General features: G+C 41.2%; 1 protein-coding gene across 10 annotated transcripts in view; it reads left to right on the forward strand.

The window, feature by feature from the left end:
• The window catches only part of Cpeb3 (cytoplasmic polyadenylation element binding protein 3), a 175,890-nt gene that overhangs the window by 119,533 nt on the left and 42,655 nt on the right, over positions 1–13,702 (forward strand). For all 10 annotated transcript variants that reach the window (XM_090346262.1, XM_090346258.1, XM_090346256.1 and 7 more), the window contains one exon: positions 10,917–11,035. In XM_090346262.1, the coding sequence (XP_090202388.1) occupies positions 10,917–11,035 (119 nt within the window). The remainder of the gene's footprint in view (positions 1–10,916; positions 11,036–13,702) is intronic.

Here is a 13,702-nt window from a genome sequence, read left to right on the forward strand (position 1 = left end):
GCAAATTTGGCAGGATGAGGCAGAGGATATTTTAGCGTTGGTCAGGAATTGGTGACATGAATTGCATGGGAATTGAATGGGCTATGAATGAGTTTGAACAAAAGATGATATATCAGATGCTGAGATCTGAGGATCATGACTCAAAGCCAGCCCAGGCACGAAAGTCTATGAGACTCTTATCTCTAATTAACCGCCAGAAAACTGGAAATGGCACTGTTGATCAAGGGGTAGGGCAGTAGTCTTGAGCTGAAAAGCTCAGGGACAATGTTCAGGTCCAAAGTTCAAATCCCATGACTGACCCCCCCCCCCCCAAAAAAAAAGGTTAAAAATGGGAAGCTGGGGGTCAGGAGTTTGGCCTAGTGATAGAATGCTTGCTTAGCTTTCATGAAGACCCAGGTTTGATTCCTTGGTTCCACATACATAGGAAAAAGCTAGAAATGGTGCTGAGGCTCAAGTGGTAGAGCTCTAACCTTGGGAAAAGAACCCAACGACAGTGCTCAGTCCCTGAGTCCATGCCCAGGACTGGCAAAAAAAAAAAAAAAAATGGGAAGCTGGGATTGGCGGTGTAGCTCAGTGGGGAGAGTTCTTGCTTCCAAGTGGGAGGCCCTGGGTTTAGTCCCTAGTTTCTCAGTGAATGAAACTGATTAAGAAAAAGAGGAAAGCAGGAATCAAAGGTTTGATTTTCAAACACTGCAAAAAATTTAATTAGAATAAAAATCTTGAGCACCAAATGGAACAACAGTCATTGTTTAAAAAAATCTGGTGATGGGGGGCCCGGAGTTTGGCCTAGTGGTAGAGTGCTTGCCTAGCATGCACGAAGACCCAGGTTCAATTCCTCGGTACCACATACATAGAAAAAAAGCCAGAAGTGGTGCTGAGGTTCAAGTGGTAGAGCTCTAGCCTTGAGAAAGTCCAAGGACAGTGCTCATGCCCTGAGCTCAAGCCCAGGACTGGCAAAAAAAAAAAAAAATCTGGTGATGGGAGGGAGTGCTAAGGAAAATGGGGACAAAAACATGAGAAGGGGTATCAATGTGTGAGAAGTAATACACCTACTATCTGGCAAATTTAACTGTAACCCTCTATATATTACAATAAAAACATCTGGTGAAATTTAAAAATACGTATTTTTTTTTAGAAAAGGATTTAGGAAAGTCGGTCGTGATGGCTCAGGCCTATAATCCTAGCTACTCAGGAGGCTGAGGTCTGAGGATTGTGTTTCGAAGCCAGCCCCAACACTAAAATCTGTGAGACTTTTATCTCCAATTAACCACTAGAAAATGGAAAGTGATGCTGTGGCTCAAGTGGTAGTGTGGTAACCTTGAGTTGAAGAGCCTAGAGTTCAAGCCCCATAACCAACCCCCCCCCCCAAAAAAAAGTTGCTGGGAAATTGGCTGGCAAAATCTGGTGGAAATTCTTGAAAACTGATTGCAGACTTGGATTCTGTTTGCAAATAGAACGGCCTTAGAGTTAGCGGGGAAACTGTGGCACAGAGGTAATGCATTGGAGTCAACATCTAGGAACTAGAGTGTTCAATTCCAGAGAAAAGAAGCAATTAGGGCTGGGAGCATAGCTTAGAGGTAAAATGCTTGCCTAGCATGCATAAAGCCCTGGATTCAATTCCTCAGTACCACATGCACTTGGTGCTGTGGCTCAAGTGGTAGAGTGCTAGTCTTGAGCAAAAGCAGCTCAGGAACAGTGCCCAGGCACTGAGTTTAAGCCCCATGAGGGAGGGGAAGGTGGGAGGGAGTGAGGGAGGGAGAGAAAGAGGAGAGAGAGAGAGGGAGAGGGAGAGAGAAGAGGAGAGAGGGGGAGAGAGAGGGAGAGAGAGGGAGAGAAATGAGAGAGAAATGAGAATGCAACAAATGGTGGAACAGACTAGGTTTTTGGATTTAGAGCTGGGCACTAACAGTACTATCTATGTAACACTGAATAAATACTTTAATCTCTGAGCCTCAGTTACTCACCTCAGTGAATACTAGCAGTATCAGAACTACTAGTAGTAAATTGTTAAAAGTATTACATGAGACAGGAGGAATATGTAAGCATCAACTCAGAATTTAGGCTTACTAAGTGTTAAGTAATGCTAATCCTTGTCTCTCCCCATGAAAGTGAAATGCTTAGTAGTAATAAAATTGTCCAGCTGGTTTGACCAGTTCCCTCCTACACCCCCTGGTCTAGTCTGTTTTCCTTGGTCAGGTGCTCGTTAGAACTGACTATGACTAGAACTGACAGATTGGCAGGCTTCACAAGGACCTTTTTATATAGGGAATGTGTGATTATGTAAACAGAACAGATTTTAAGGCCAAATGTCCAGGTCACTGCCCTGGACTGCAGAACTTTACTGAGAACACAGGAAGTGGATTGCCAGTTTTTATTTCTAAAGTGGTTCTACTCAGCAAACTTTTTTGTTGCTGCTATTCATTCTCAAATACCTCCCTCCTCCCCACTGACTGCAAGCCCACAAAGAAGTAGTTATTAGCAAACATAAAACAGGCTAAAACTAAAATGTTTGTCTTGCCTCTGTGTAGTAAATACAGTCAAAGTCCTATGTTTGGTTGTGGTGCTTAAGGGAATGTTTAGGAATCTATGGACTTGAACACAGTTTATTTTCACAGCCATTCTACATTCTAACTTGGAATAATTTCTTCTCTTGGAGTCTCCTTCCATGTTGTATTTTTATCTGAGCATACCATTAAAATTTGTCTTCAGGGCCACCACCTCGTATTTCTTCATTCTCTGTTCATGTCTTCTTCACTGAAACTAATCAAGCATTCAACTCTTAGAAATACGTTTTTAAAAAAATAACCTGGGATCTTTAATACATTGTTCCTAGGTTAGAGTTCTCTTTGTGCTTATGCTCATGACCTTTTTGTACTAGCATATAAGCTTCCTGAGCAGGAGGATTTGCTCATGTCAATTTCCTCTGCAGCACCTAGGGTACATGAGGGTTCAGATGTTCTCATCTAAGAGGAAGATAAACGAGAAATCTAGTTCATAGACTGCTATGTTCTCTAGTTAGTAGACAAGATTGATAAATGTATTAATTTCCCCCCAGTGCTATACTCTAAACCACAAATTCTGCTCAATGCTCTTCAGAGAGCCAACCTTTCAGCCTTTCCATGTCCGTGATTCTTCTCTTTCCTGAACTCAGAATGTCTTTACTTCCTGTAAATTAGATATCACCTTTGTTCTATTGCTTTCTTTGGTGTTTGGATAAATCTGCTCCATTTGTTCCTTACTAGTGTTCTATAGGACATACCCTCAACATTCTACTTTTTATGTAAGTAGTCATTCATGGATAAGCTGAGATTATCCAAGACAGGGATTTTTTGGCTTATTCATCTTTGTAACTTCAGTGCATAGTATTATGCCTTGTCCCTCCCAGATATATTTGGTTCTCTTGAGCCAATTCCAAAGTCATATCTCCTTAGGCAAACCAGGTAAGGCCTCTGACCTGAAAGCCAAGGTCAGAGAGAATGTTTGCAAAAGACTGCTTGGGCCAAAAAAATAGTCTGAACTAAGGCAGCTCTAGCTGGAAGGTGCCCTTCAGTATCTCTAGGAAGGTCATTGATAATTAAGGAGGCTGGATTTTCTGAGAGGAGAGCTCTCTGCCTGTTCAAGCCATCAACTTTTCCTTCTGCCACTGGTCTCGTTGGGAAGCTAGCTATTTCTGATTGGAGCAACCATTTTATGAGTGCAGCTGGGACACAGCCCAACAACCTGGAATTATTTTCTATTTGCAGCTGTTACCTAAAACATGGAAATCATTAATAGCATTTGCTGATTTTAAGAACTGTTATGTCTTTGTAAAATGGCCTATCCCTGCAAGTAAAAGCAAAGGAAAAACTTGCACATCTTTTTATAAAGTATGAGAGTATATTACCCTCTTTTCTAGAAAGATACTGTACTTTGAATTTATTTTCTTTTCCACAACTTTTCACATTGAAGAATTTGAAACCATCAAAAAAAAGTTGTAGGAATAATATAACAAATGCTCGTAAACCCCCCCGTTTGTTTGTTTGTTTGGTTTGTTTTTGATCACTCAGTTTGTCACAGTTGCTTTCTCCTTTTCACTTATTTTTCTCAATGACCCGTTTAAGAGTAAAGTGTAGCCAGGTGCTGGTGGTGGCTCATGCCTGAAATCCTAGCTGCTCAGAAATCTGATATGTAAGGATTTTGCTTTGAAGCCAGCCCAGGCAGAAAAATCTGTGAGTCTCATCTCCAAGCTGGAAGTGGAATTGTGTCTCAGGTGCTAGAGTGTCAGCAGTAAAAGAGCCAAGCAAGAGTGAGAGGCCCTGTGTTGAAGCTGCAGTACCAGCACACACACCATAAGTACACGCACACACATACATGTTAGAATTCTGTACCTTATTTATGACTCTTTCTCAAGCTGCACCTGTGCCAGGCCTGGAACCCTTGATGGGGAAGAAAACCTAGTTGGCTTCCTCATCTTGATCCTCTAACTCCTGATTTCTGCCACTTTCTTCCAGGGATCTCCAAGGATCTCATTAGGATAAGGATAAGGAAAAGTTCTCAAAACTTCCAACTTGGGCCAGGAGAGTGGTAGAGTGCTTGCCTAGAATGCATATCCTGGTTTCAATTCCTTGGTACCACATACACAAAAAGATCCAGGAGTGACACTTAAGCAAAAAGTGCCTAAGGACTGTGCCCATGCCCTGAGTTCAAGTCCCAGGACTGGCAAAAACAAAAACTCCCAACTCCCAGAAGAACACTCACTTTAAATGTATAACTAAAAATACATTGAAAAAAGTTGACTTACCTAGATAATGCATCATTCCAACTCATCTTGATACAGTCTTGTGGACTTTAGAAAAATTCAAACTGCATATGACTTAAATGGTAAGATTTAAGTGTAGGTAACTTACTGTTACTTAAATACTGTCAAAATGGTCACTATCACAAGGACATTTTACAAATGTCCTTATAAGTAAGGCAAATCCTTATTTATTAGTGATATTAAAATTTTTATCTTGCTGTTTTTAGATAGAAAGTATAAATTAATGGGTAAGAATGAAAGACTCTGGAATCTCATCCAAATTTTAATCCAGAACATAAACTTCAACTTTTAATCTGAAAAGTCCCTTTCACTTATTAGATCCTGAATTTCCTCATCTACAAAATAGTAATAATAGCAACTGTATTTACTTCATAAAGATGAAGTATTTATTTCATGAGGATGAAATAAAATAACAGATGTAATATGTTTATTGAAAAGTACCCAGAACATTTTGAACACTCAGAACAGGGTAGTTGTAGTAAATTTGTTGGGGATTGCTATTTATACTAGGATTCAAATTCTAACTTGCAAAATTATGTATTTAAGAGTTCAGGAAGCTTTGTTTTTGAAAGATGGCCAAGAACATTTTAGAGATTGTTACTGTTAATGTGTTTTCAGGTTTTAAAAGAAAGAAGGCTTTTAATTAAATTTATCTTTCAAAAAACTAGCCAATGGGCCAGGAGTTTGGCCTAGGGGTAGAATGCTTGCCTAGCATGCACTAAGACCTGGGTTCTATTCCTGGGTACCACATGCATAGAAAAAAGCCAGAAGTGGTGCTGAGGCTCAAGTGGTAGAGCTCTAGCTTTAAGAAAGTCCAAGGACAGTGCTCAGGCCCTAAGCTCAAGCCTAGGACTGGCAAAAAAAAAAAAAAAAAAAAAAAACAACCAAAAGCTAGCCAAGCTTGGTGCAGTGGCTCATGCCTGTAATCCTAGCTACTCAGGAGGCTGAGATTTGAGGATCACAGTTCAAAGCCAGCCCAGGCATTAAAGAACGTAAGACTCAGCCGGAAGTTTCGCCTAGTGGTAGAGTGCTTGCCTAGCATACATGAAGACCCAGGTTCAATTCCTCAGTACCTCAGCAGGCTCAAGTGGTAAAACTCTAGCCTTGAGAAATTCCAAGAACAGGGCTTAGGCCCTGAGCTCAAGCCCAGGACTGGTTTTAAAAAAAAGAACATGTGACTTATCGCCAGTTAACCACTAGAAAACCAGAATTGGGTGCTGAGGCTCAAGGGATAGGGTGGTAGCCTTGAGCTGAAGAGCTCAAGGACAGCACCCAGGCGCAGAGTCCAAGCCCCATGACCAGAAAAATAAAAAAAACAAAAACTAGCCAAATAAAATGAAGTTATCCTAATTATGTCCGTTCTTTTTTGTTGTTGTTGTTCAGGGGGCTTGAATTCTGGGCCCGGGCGCTGCCCCTGATCTCTTCTGCTCAAGGCTATCACTCTACTCCTGGGCCTGTGGCACTTCTACAGATGCTTACTTACAGTTTGTATCTTTGGAAGATACAAGAACAAATGCTTTGTGATTGGACAATACTAGGATAATACTTAGGTACTAGGGATTGAACTTGGGTCCTTGTCACTGTCCCTCAACTTTTTTGCTCATGACTGGGGCTCTTCCACTTGAGCCACACATGTACTTTCTGCTTTTTTGATTGCCAGTTGGAGATAGAGTCCCACAGACTCTTCCTGCTTAAGCTGGCTTTCTACTAGAATCTTCAGATCTCAGCCTCTTGAGTTGCTAGAATTCCTAGAATTGCAAATGTGAGCCAAGGACACCCAGCAGAAATGTTAAGTTTATATGCAAATTCATGGATTTACCACTTACTGATGACTTATTAAACAAGATATTTAAATACTCTGTGCAAGTTCTGGAACTTTAAAACAGTTGAGCATAGTACTTCCTTCACAGGCTATGAATGAAGATGAAATGAAGTAATACACACAAGGTTTTAGGTCCATGCTTGGTATACAGTAAATGATCAATAAATGTTACAGATTACCTGTCATAACCAGACAGTTACCGAATATTAGGACTTATATCAAAACCCAAACCTCCTGACTTCTCATCCAGAACTCTTTTCATCCTACCATATGGAATTGACCACTTAGGAATCGTTTATTTAATTTCTACCTCACATTAACCAGTATAGGGAATTGAACCCAGGAGCCTGTCAGACTTTTACTTATAACTGCCAGTTATTTTTAACGCATTTGATGCCAATGTAGACATGTATGGCTAGGTGAAAATATACATGGTTTTTTTTTTTGGTAACTACTCACCAACCTTCCTTTCCTCTGATGACCAAGCTTAATTCAAAGTTGGATTTGATGTAGAAGATGACAGAGGGTAGGCAGTAGTGTAGAAGAAACATACAGTCAGCTTGGAGGCCTTCCAGAAGCAAGGAGCCTAGAAAGCCTAGCTTACTGGGTGTGCCCTAGCACTAGGCCTTTATAATGTGCTTGAGCATGATGTATAAGCAGACAGGCTCTGGTCTAAGGTCAAGATATTCAAAAAGTATGTTATTGTTACGTGACAGGTTATTACCTGGCCAGAACTCCAGAGAACTTTGTGTCTTAGCTACTTGGTCATGAGTTAAGCATCTTGGTGTGATGTGAGAGAATCTTCTTTATTCATGCTTCTTATCCTTCTCTGCATTTATAGTGTACCAGAAGAGGACAGTGTTGACTCATCTCCAGGATGTTGAGCGATTTAGCCAAGCTATCAGTATTATAAAGAGGTTGAGTATTGTTTGCTCAGGCTTAGACTAGCTCATGATAGATCTCTGCTCAGCTTTCATTCAAGAATGCCAGTGATGGGCCGGGAGATTGGCCTAGTGGTTAAAGTGCTTGCCTAGCATGCACGAAGACCCGGGTTCGATTCCTTGGTACCACATACATAGAAAAAAGCCAGAAGTGGTGCGGAGGCTCAAGTGGTAGAGTTCTAGCCTTGAGAGAAAGTCCAAGGACAGTGCTCAGGCCCTGAACTCAAGGCAAAAAAAAAAAAAAAAAAAAAAGAATGCCAGTGTTGGCCTCATGAACATCTGTTATTCCCTGAAGTCTTTGCTGATTCACCCATGTCAGAGCCCTTACTCTTTTAGGTTCCAGTCCCCATATATCTGCCTGTTTTGCAATTGTCTAAATACTTGTTCTTTGTGCTACATAATTCTGTGTGTTTTTTTTTGTTTGTTTGTTTTTTGGCAGTCCTAGCGCTTAACCCCTGGGTGTGGGTGCTATCCCTGAGCTCTTTCGTTCAAGGCTACTGTCCTACCTCTGGAGCCACAGTGCCACTTACGGTTTTCTAGTGGTTAATTGGAGAGAAAAGTCTCATGGACTTTAGGACTTTAGTGCCCAGGCTGGCTTTGAACCTTGATCCTCAGATCTCAGCTTCCTGAGTAGCTAGGATTACAGTGGTGAGCTATCACACCCGTCTGTGCTACCTAATTTTTTTTTTTTCGAAGGTTATGGGGCTTGTACTTGGCCTGGGCACTGTCCTTGAGCTCTTCAGCTCAAGGCTACTGCCCTACCCCTGAGCCACAGGCCCACTTCCCATTTTCTAGTGATTAATCAGAGATAAGAATCTCTCATTCTTTAGTGCCTGGGCTGGCTTTGAACCTCGATCCTCAGATCTCAGCCTCCTGAGTAGCTAGGATTACAGGCATGAGCCACCACACCCAGCTTTGTGCTACATAATTATTTTTTTTTTGTGGGTCTGGGGGGCTTGAACTAGGACTGAGTGCTGTCCCCATGCTCTTCAGCTCAAGGCTACCACCCTACCTACCCATGAGCCAAGCCCCACTTCCCATTTTCTGGAGGGTAATTAGAGATAAGAGTCTCAGGTCTTTTTGTGCCTGGGTTGGCTTTGAACCTTGATCCTCAGATCTCAGCCTCCTGATTAGCTACATAATTCTTGACAGCAGGAACTTGATCTTATCATTTCAATGTTCCGACAATACATAGATTGTGTCCCACTTGTAACTATTAATAAATTTGAATTTTATTAAATTGAACTGAACAAAATGTTCTAGTAGGGTGACTATAGTTCACAATTTTTTTTTTTTTTTGCCAATCCTGGGGCTTGAGCTCAGGGCTGGGCATTGTCCTTGGGCTTTCTCAAGGCCAGAGCTCTACCACTTGAGCCACAGCACCACTTCTGGCTTTTTCTATGTATGTGGTACTGAAGAATCGAACCAGGGTCTTCATGCATGCAAGGCAAGCACTCTACCACTAGGCCAAACTCCCAGCACCGTTCACAATATTTTATTATTTATTTTTGCTGAAGATTGAATCCAAGGGCTCTTTGATGCTAGACTTGTGCCCTGTGTGATACAGAACTAAAAGAAAAGTGTTTGACACTTCCCAGCACAAAGCAGTGATAGTCAGATGCTGGCGTCTTGTTCCTATAATCAGAACTATTCAGGAGGCTGAGATCTGATGATCCCTATGCAGCTAGCCCCTATCCAACAAAAAGCTGGAACTGGTGATATGGTTCAAGTGGTAGACCATCAGCTGAACGAAAGAGTGTGAGCAGAAAGATGAGGCTCTGAGCATCAGTAACAGTACAAAAAAAAGAAAAGGAGCCAGATGCTGGTGGCTTGTGCCTGTAATCCTAGCTACTTAGGAGGCTGAGATCTGGAGATTGAGATACAAAGCTAAAGAGGCAGGAAAGTCTGTGATACTTTTTTTTTTTTCCTGTTCCTGGGGCTTGAACTCAAGGGCTGAGCACTGTCCTTAGGCGTTCCTCAAGGCTAGAACTCTACCACATCAGCCATAGTACCACTTCTGGCTTAAGTACCAGGGTTTTATCATTATACATTGTATACATTTCAAATCATCACACCTATAAATATGTATAATTATTATATATCAGTTTAAAATATTGCATTATAGCCATGCAGTGATTGTGATCTACAGTTCTAATTGATCAAGAAGTAGAGATTGGGAGATTCATGGTTCAAGGCCAGCCCCAGGCACAAAATTTACGAGACCATATTTCAACCAATAAAAATGCTAGGCATGGTGGTACATGTCATCCCAACTATACAGTAAGCATAAACAGGATGGAGGTCAAGGCTGGCCCAGATATAAAAGTAAGACCCTACTTGAAAGTAATTAAAGCAAAATTGCTGGAGGCATCACTTAAATTGTAGAGCTCTTGCCCTAGCAAGTGAAAATACCTGAGTTCAAACTCTGGTACTACATATATACATCTGTAAAGCCTGAATATATCTATGGAAATTCTTGAATCAGTTTTCACGTTCTAGATTGTGTTCTCAATCAAAAAAAGTATACCTTAGAGAAATAGCAATAATAGCTACAGTAATATGTAAAAACACACCAGCCTGATATGAGCTTATTATCATTTTTAAAAAGCTACATTGAGGTATAATTCGTACCATACAGTTCACCAGTTTAATATGTATAGTTCAATGACTGAATATGTATGTTCACAGACTTGTACAACCACAGTCAATTTTAGAAAATCTTACCTATAATACCAGAACATGAGAAGCTAAAAACAGAAAGGATCATGAGTTTGAGGCCAACTTTGGCCTCACAGCCTTTTGTTTGTAAACAAAACAAAGACTGCCTGTTTCCATCACCCCCCTAGTAATCATTAATCTATTAATTTACATTGATTTACCTATTACATCCTATCTGGACATGATATTTTACATTTGGCTTCTGTCATTTAGTTCTTGCAACATTCATCCCCTTAGCATATGTGAAGCCTCTTGCCTTGGTGGAACTTGGAAGGCAAGTGATACTTGTTTCCTGGCTGCTGGCTGTGGCTGGGCCCATATTGCAGTTAACTGTTGTCATTCATCATGAAGATACCTCGCGTGTGAAAACTCCTACAGAGGTGTTCTGAACTTGCTCCCCTGAGTAGTTACGAGAATTGTAGTTATATTGATGTGTCCTTAATGGAGGAAATGTCTATGAGCACTTAATACAGCACCTGGCACTCGAGGGTCTCAAGTCCATTTGTCCCTCTTGAACTTCCTAGGTTTTAGTAGGAATTTGCCATTATGAAGTAACAGATTTTTTTTTTTTTACTTGTACTTGAAGTTGATAATTTTCTAATTTTTCTTCTACTCTTTTGTTTTTGTTCTCCCCAAGGCTATGCTTTTCTGCTGTTCCAGGAGGAGAGCTCAGTGCAAGCTCTGATAGATGCCTGCCTAGAAGAAGATGGGAAGCTTTACCTGTGTGTGTCAAGCCCCACCATCAAGGATAAACCGGTAAGTCACATACAGCCAGCTGCTGCTTTTTCAGAGCACAAGTCCAAGTGCAATTTGACCTTCTGCTTCTTCTTTTCCTATAATGGGAGCGCTAGTGACTAGAATCCACTTACCTGGGTTGGCCTTGCTGTATGTATACTAGAACTGGACTATTGTTGCTGATGGGAAACTAATGAGAAATCACTCAGTCATTCGTATTCATTTGGGGACCACAGGTAAACAAATGTGCTTTTATCATCCATTTTATAACCCTGATGAACTAATTCCTGTTGAGAAACTCTGAATTGAGGGTAGACATTTTTTTCTTATTGTTTTTTGACAGTTGGTTTCTTGTCATAGTTTTAGTTAAAAAGACAGAATGTAAGGGCTTTTCATCAATATTATAATATTTATGTGCTATTGATGATAACGCTTTGTGCAAGTAGTTAAATAGAGCTTTCTGGGCCAGGAGCTTGCACTCTAAAATAGATTGTTTTAGCGGAGTGAGGGAAGAGGGGGAAGGACAAAGACTATGGATATGAGACTATAAGCATGTGTATATTTGCACAGAGTTTGTGGTTAAGAAATGAGTAAGGGTTGGGAGTTTGGCTTACTGATAGAGTGCTTGCCTAGCATGCACAAAGATACGGGTTCCATTCCTTGCTACCACATACATAGATAAAAGCTGGAAGTGGTGCTGTGGCTCAAATGGTAGAGCTCTAGCCTTGAGAAAGGAGAGAAGGGGGGAGGGAGGAAGAAAGAAGTAAGAAAGAAAGGAAGGAATAAATAACGAATGAATGAATAAGGTAGCCTGGTATCAGTGCTCACTCCTGTTATCCTAGTTATTCAGGAGGCTGATATCTGAGGATTGTGGTTCCAAGCCAGCCCAGGCAGGAAAGACTCTTATCTGGAGATAAAGCCAGAAGTGGTGCTGGGGCTCAAGTGGTAGAGCATTTACCTTGAATGAAAGAAGCTCAGGAACAGTGCCCAGGCCCAGAGTTCAAGCCCCATGACCAGCAAAAAATAAATAAATAAAAAGTAAATCATAAGATGTAAGTAAATCATTGGATGAAGATGATACCAGTGGTGGAGAAGGAGAAAAACTAGGTTCAAAACAATAAAGTTGGCTGACCCTGGGATGAAGGTGGGGTGAGTTTGGGTCACAAGATTTGGTGCTTTATGTGAGACAAAAACTAAAAATAGTGATGTGGAGAGGAGGAATAAACTGAAGCTGTACATCCTAGGCCCATTGGCATCCTCTGTAAACTTGCATCAGAGCTATGAGGCTTCCTTAGCAGCTAGGTATACTCTCAGAAATGTTTCTGGAAAAAGAGGGTAAATACAGAAATTCTCAGCTGAGTCCTGGCCATATCATTTATTTGCTTGGCTTTAAATAAATCCTACAATCCATGTTGAATGATAGTTTCCTCAACTGAGAAGTGGGAAGGGTGCTCATTTTTCTCGAAGTTGTTGAGAGGCCTCAGATGAGAAAAAAATGAATGGGGAGGGCCGGGAGTTTGGCCTAGTGGTTGAGTGCTTGCCTAGCATGCATGAAGACCCGGGTTCGATTCCTTGGTACCACATACATAGAAAAAAGCCGGAAGTGATGCTCAGGCTCAAGTGGTAGAGCTCTAGCCTTGAGAAAGCTCAGGCCCTGAGCTCAAGCCCAGACTGGCAAAAAAAAAAAAAATGAATGGGGAAATATTTGATAGAGGCCAAGTACTTTTACAAATGGAACTGAGTAGCAATTGTCAGCCTAGACAGTACTATAGGATCCGGATTCTGAGCTACACTGTAACATCTGAGAGGATACAACTGACTGTGAAAGGATGATGTGGGGACTTGACCCTCTGTTAGGAGAAGGCAGTGTAAACCAGAAAAGAGAATTACTTCAGGATTCTGAGTCATAGCAGTATAACACAGAAAAAGAAATAGGAATTTTAGCCAGTATTAACGTGCCACTGTAATTTTCTAATTCTGGGACCACTGCCAAATTTTGATAACAGTGACAATACTGGGGAAAAGAGTGAAGAACCTAAGTTACCATTGGCCTTTATGTAAATATGGGGAGTGCATGTGATACAGAGATGTGATATGGATGAGTGTGTAGCAGTTCATCTGCATAGCTAATGAATATGAAATGATTTATGTAGGCTCTTTTGGAGTAGTGTGAGATTAGAATGTGTGTACTAAATTTCGCAGACTTGGATGGGTATAAGTAAATGATCAATCTCTGGAGAGCCTCTGCCACTGGTGTGTGTGTGTGTGTGTAGGGTGATCAAGGAAGGGTTGAGGTGGATTTGGTCATGCACTATACGACATTATAAAAAGCAAATCTTTATATATAAGAAGGTAGAGGATGGCTTGGAAGTGTGGCCAAATAGTAGAGTGCTTGCCTAGTATGCACGTAGCCCAATTCCTTAGTACCACATACACAAACAAAGCCAGAAGTGGTGCTGTGGCTCAAGTAGTAGAGCATTAGCCTTGAGAAAGCTCAAGGACAGTGCTCAGCCTCTGAGTTCAAGCTCCAGGACTGGCAAAAAAGAAAAAAAGAAGGCAGAAGAGTAGAATAGCGGTATATACATTGACATAATTTTGTCCATAGTAAAGAAGCTATTGGGGCCAGGAGTTTGGCCTAGTGGTAGAGTGCTTGCCTAGCATACACTAAGACCCAGGTTCAGTTGCTTG

This window comes from Megascapheus bottae, chromosome 15 (assembly GCF_031878675.1).
Source record: "Megascapheus bottae isolate mThoBot1 chromosome 15, mThoBot2.hap1, whole genome shotgun sequence".
Lineage (NCBI taxonomy): Eukaryota > Metazoa > Chordata > Mammalia > Rodentia > Geomyidae > Megascapheus > Megascapheus bottae.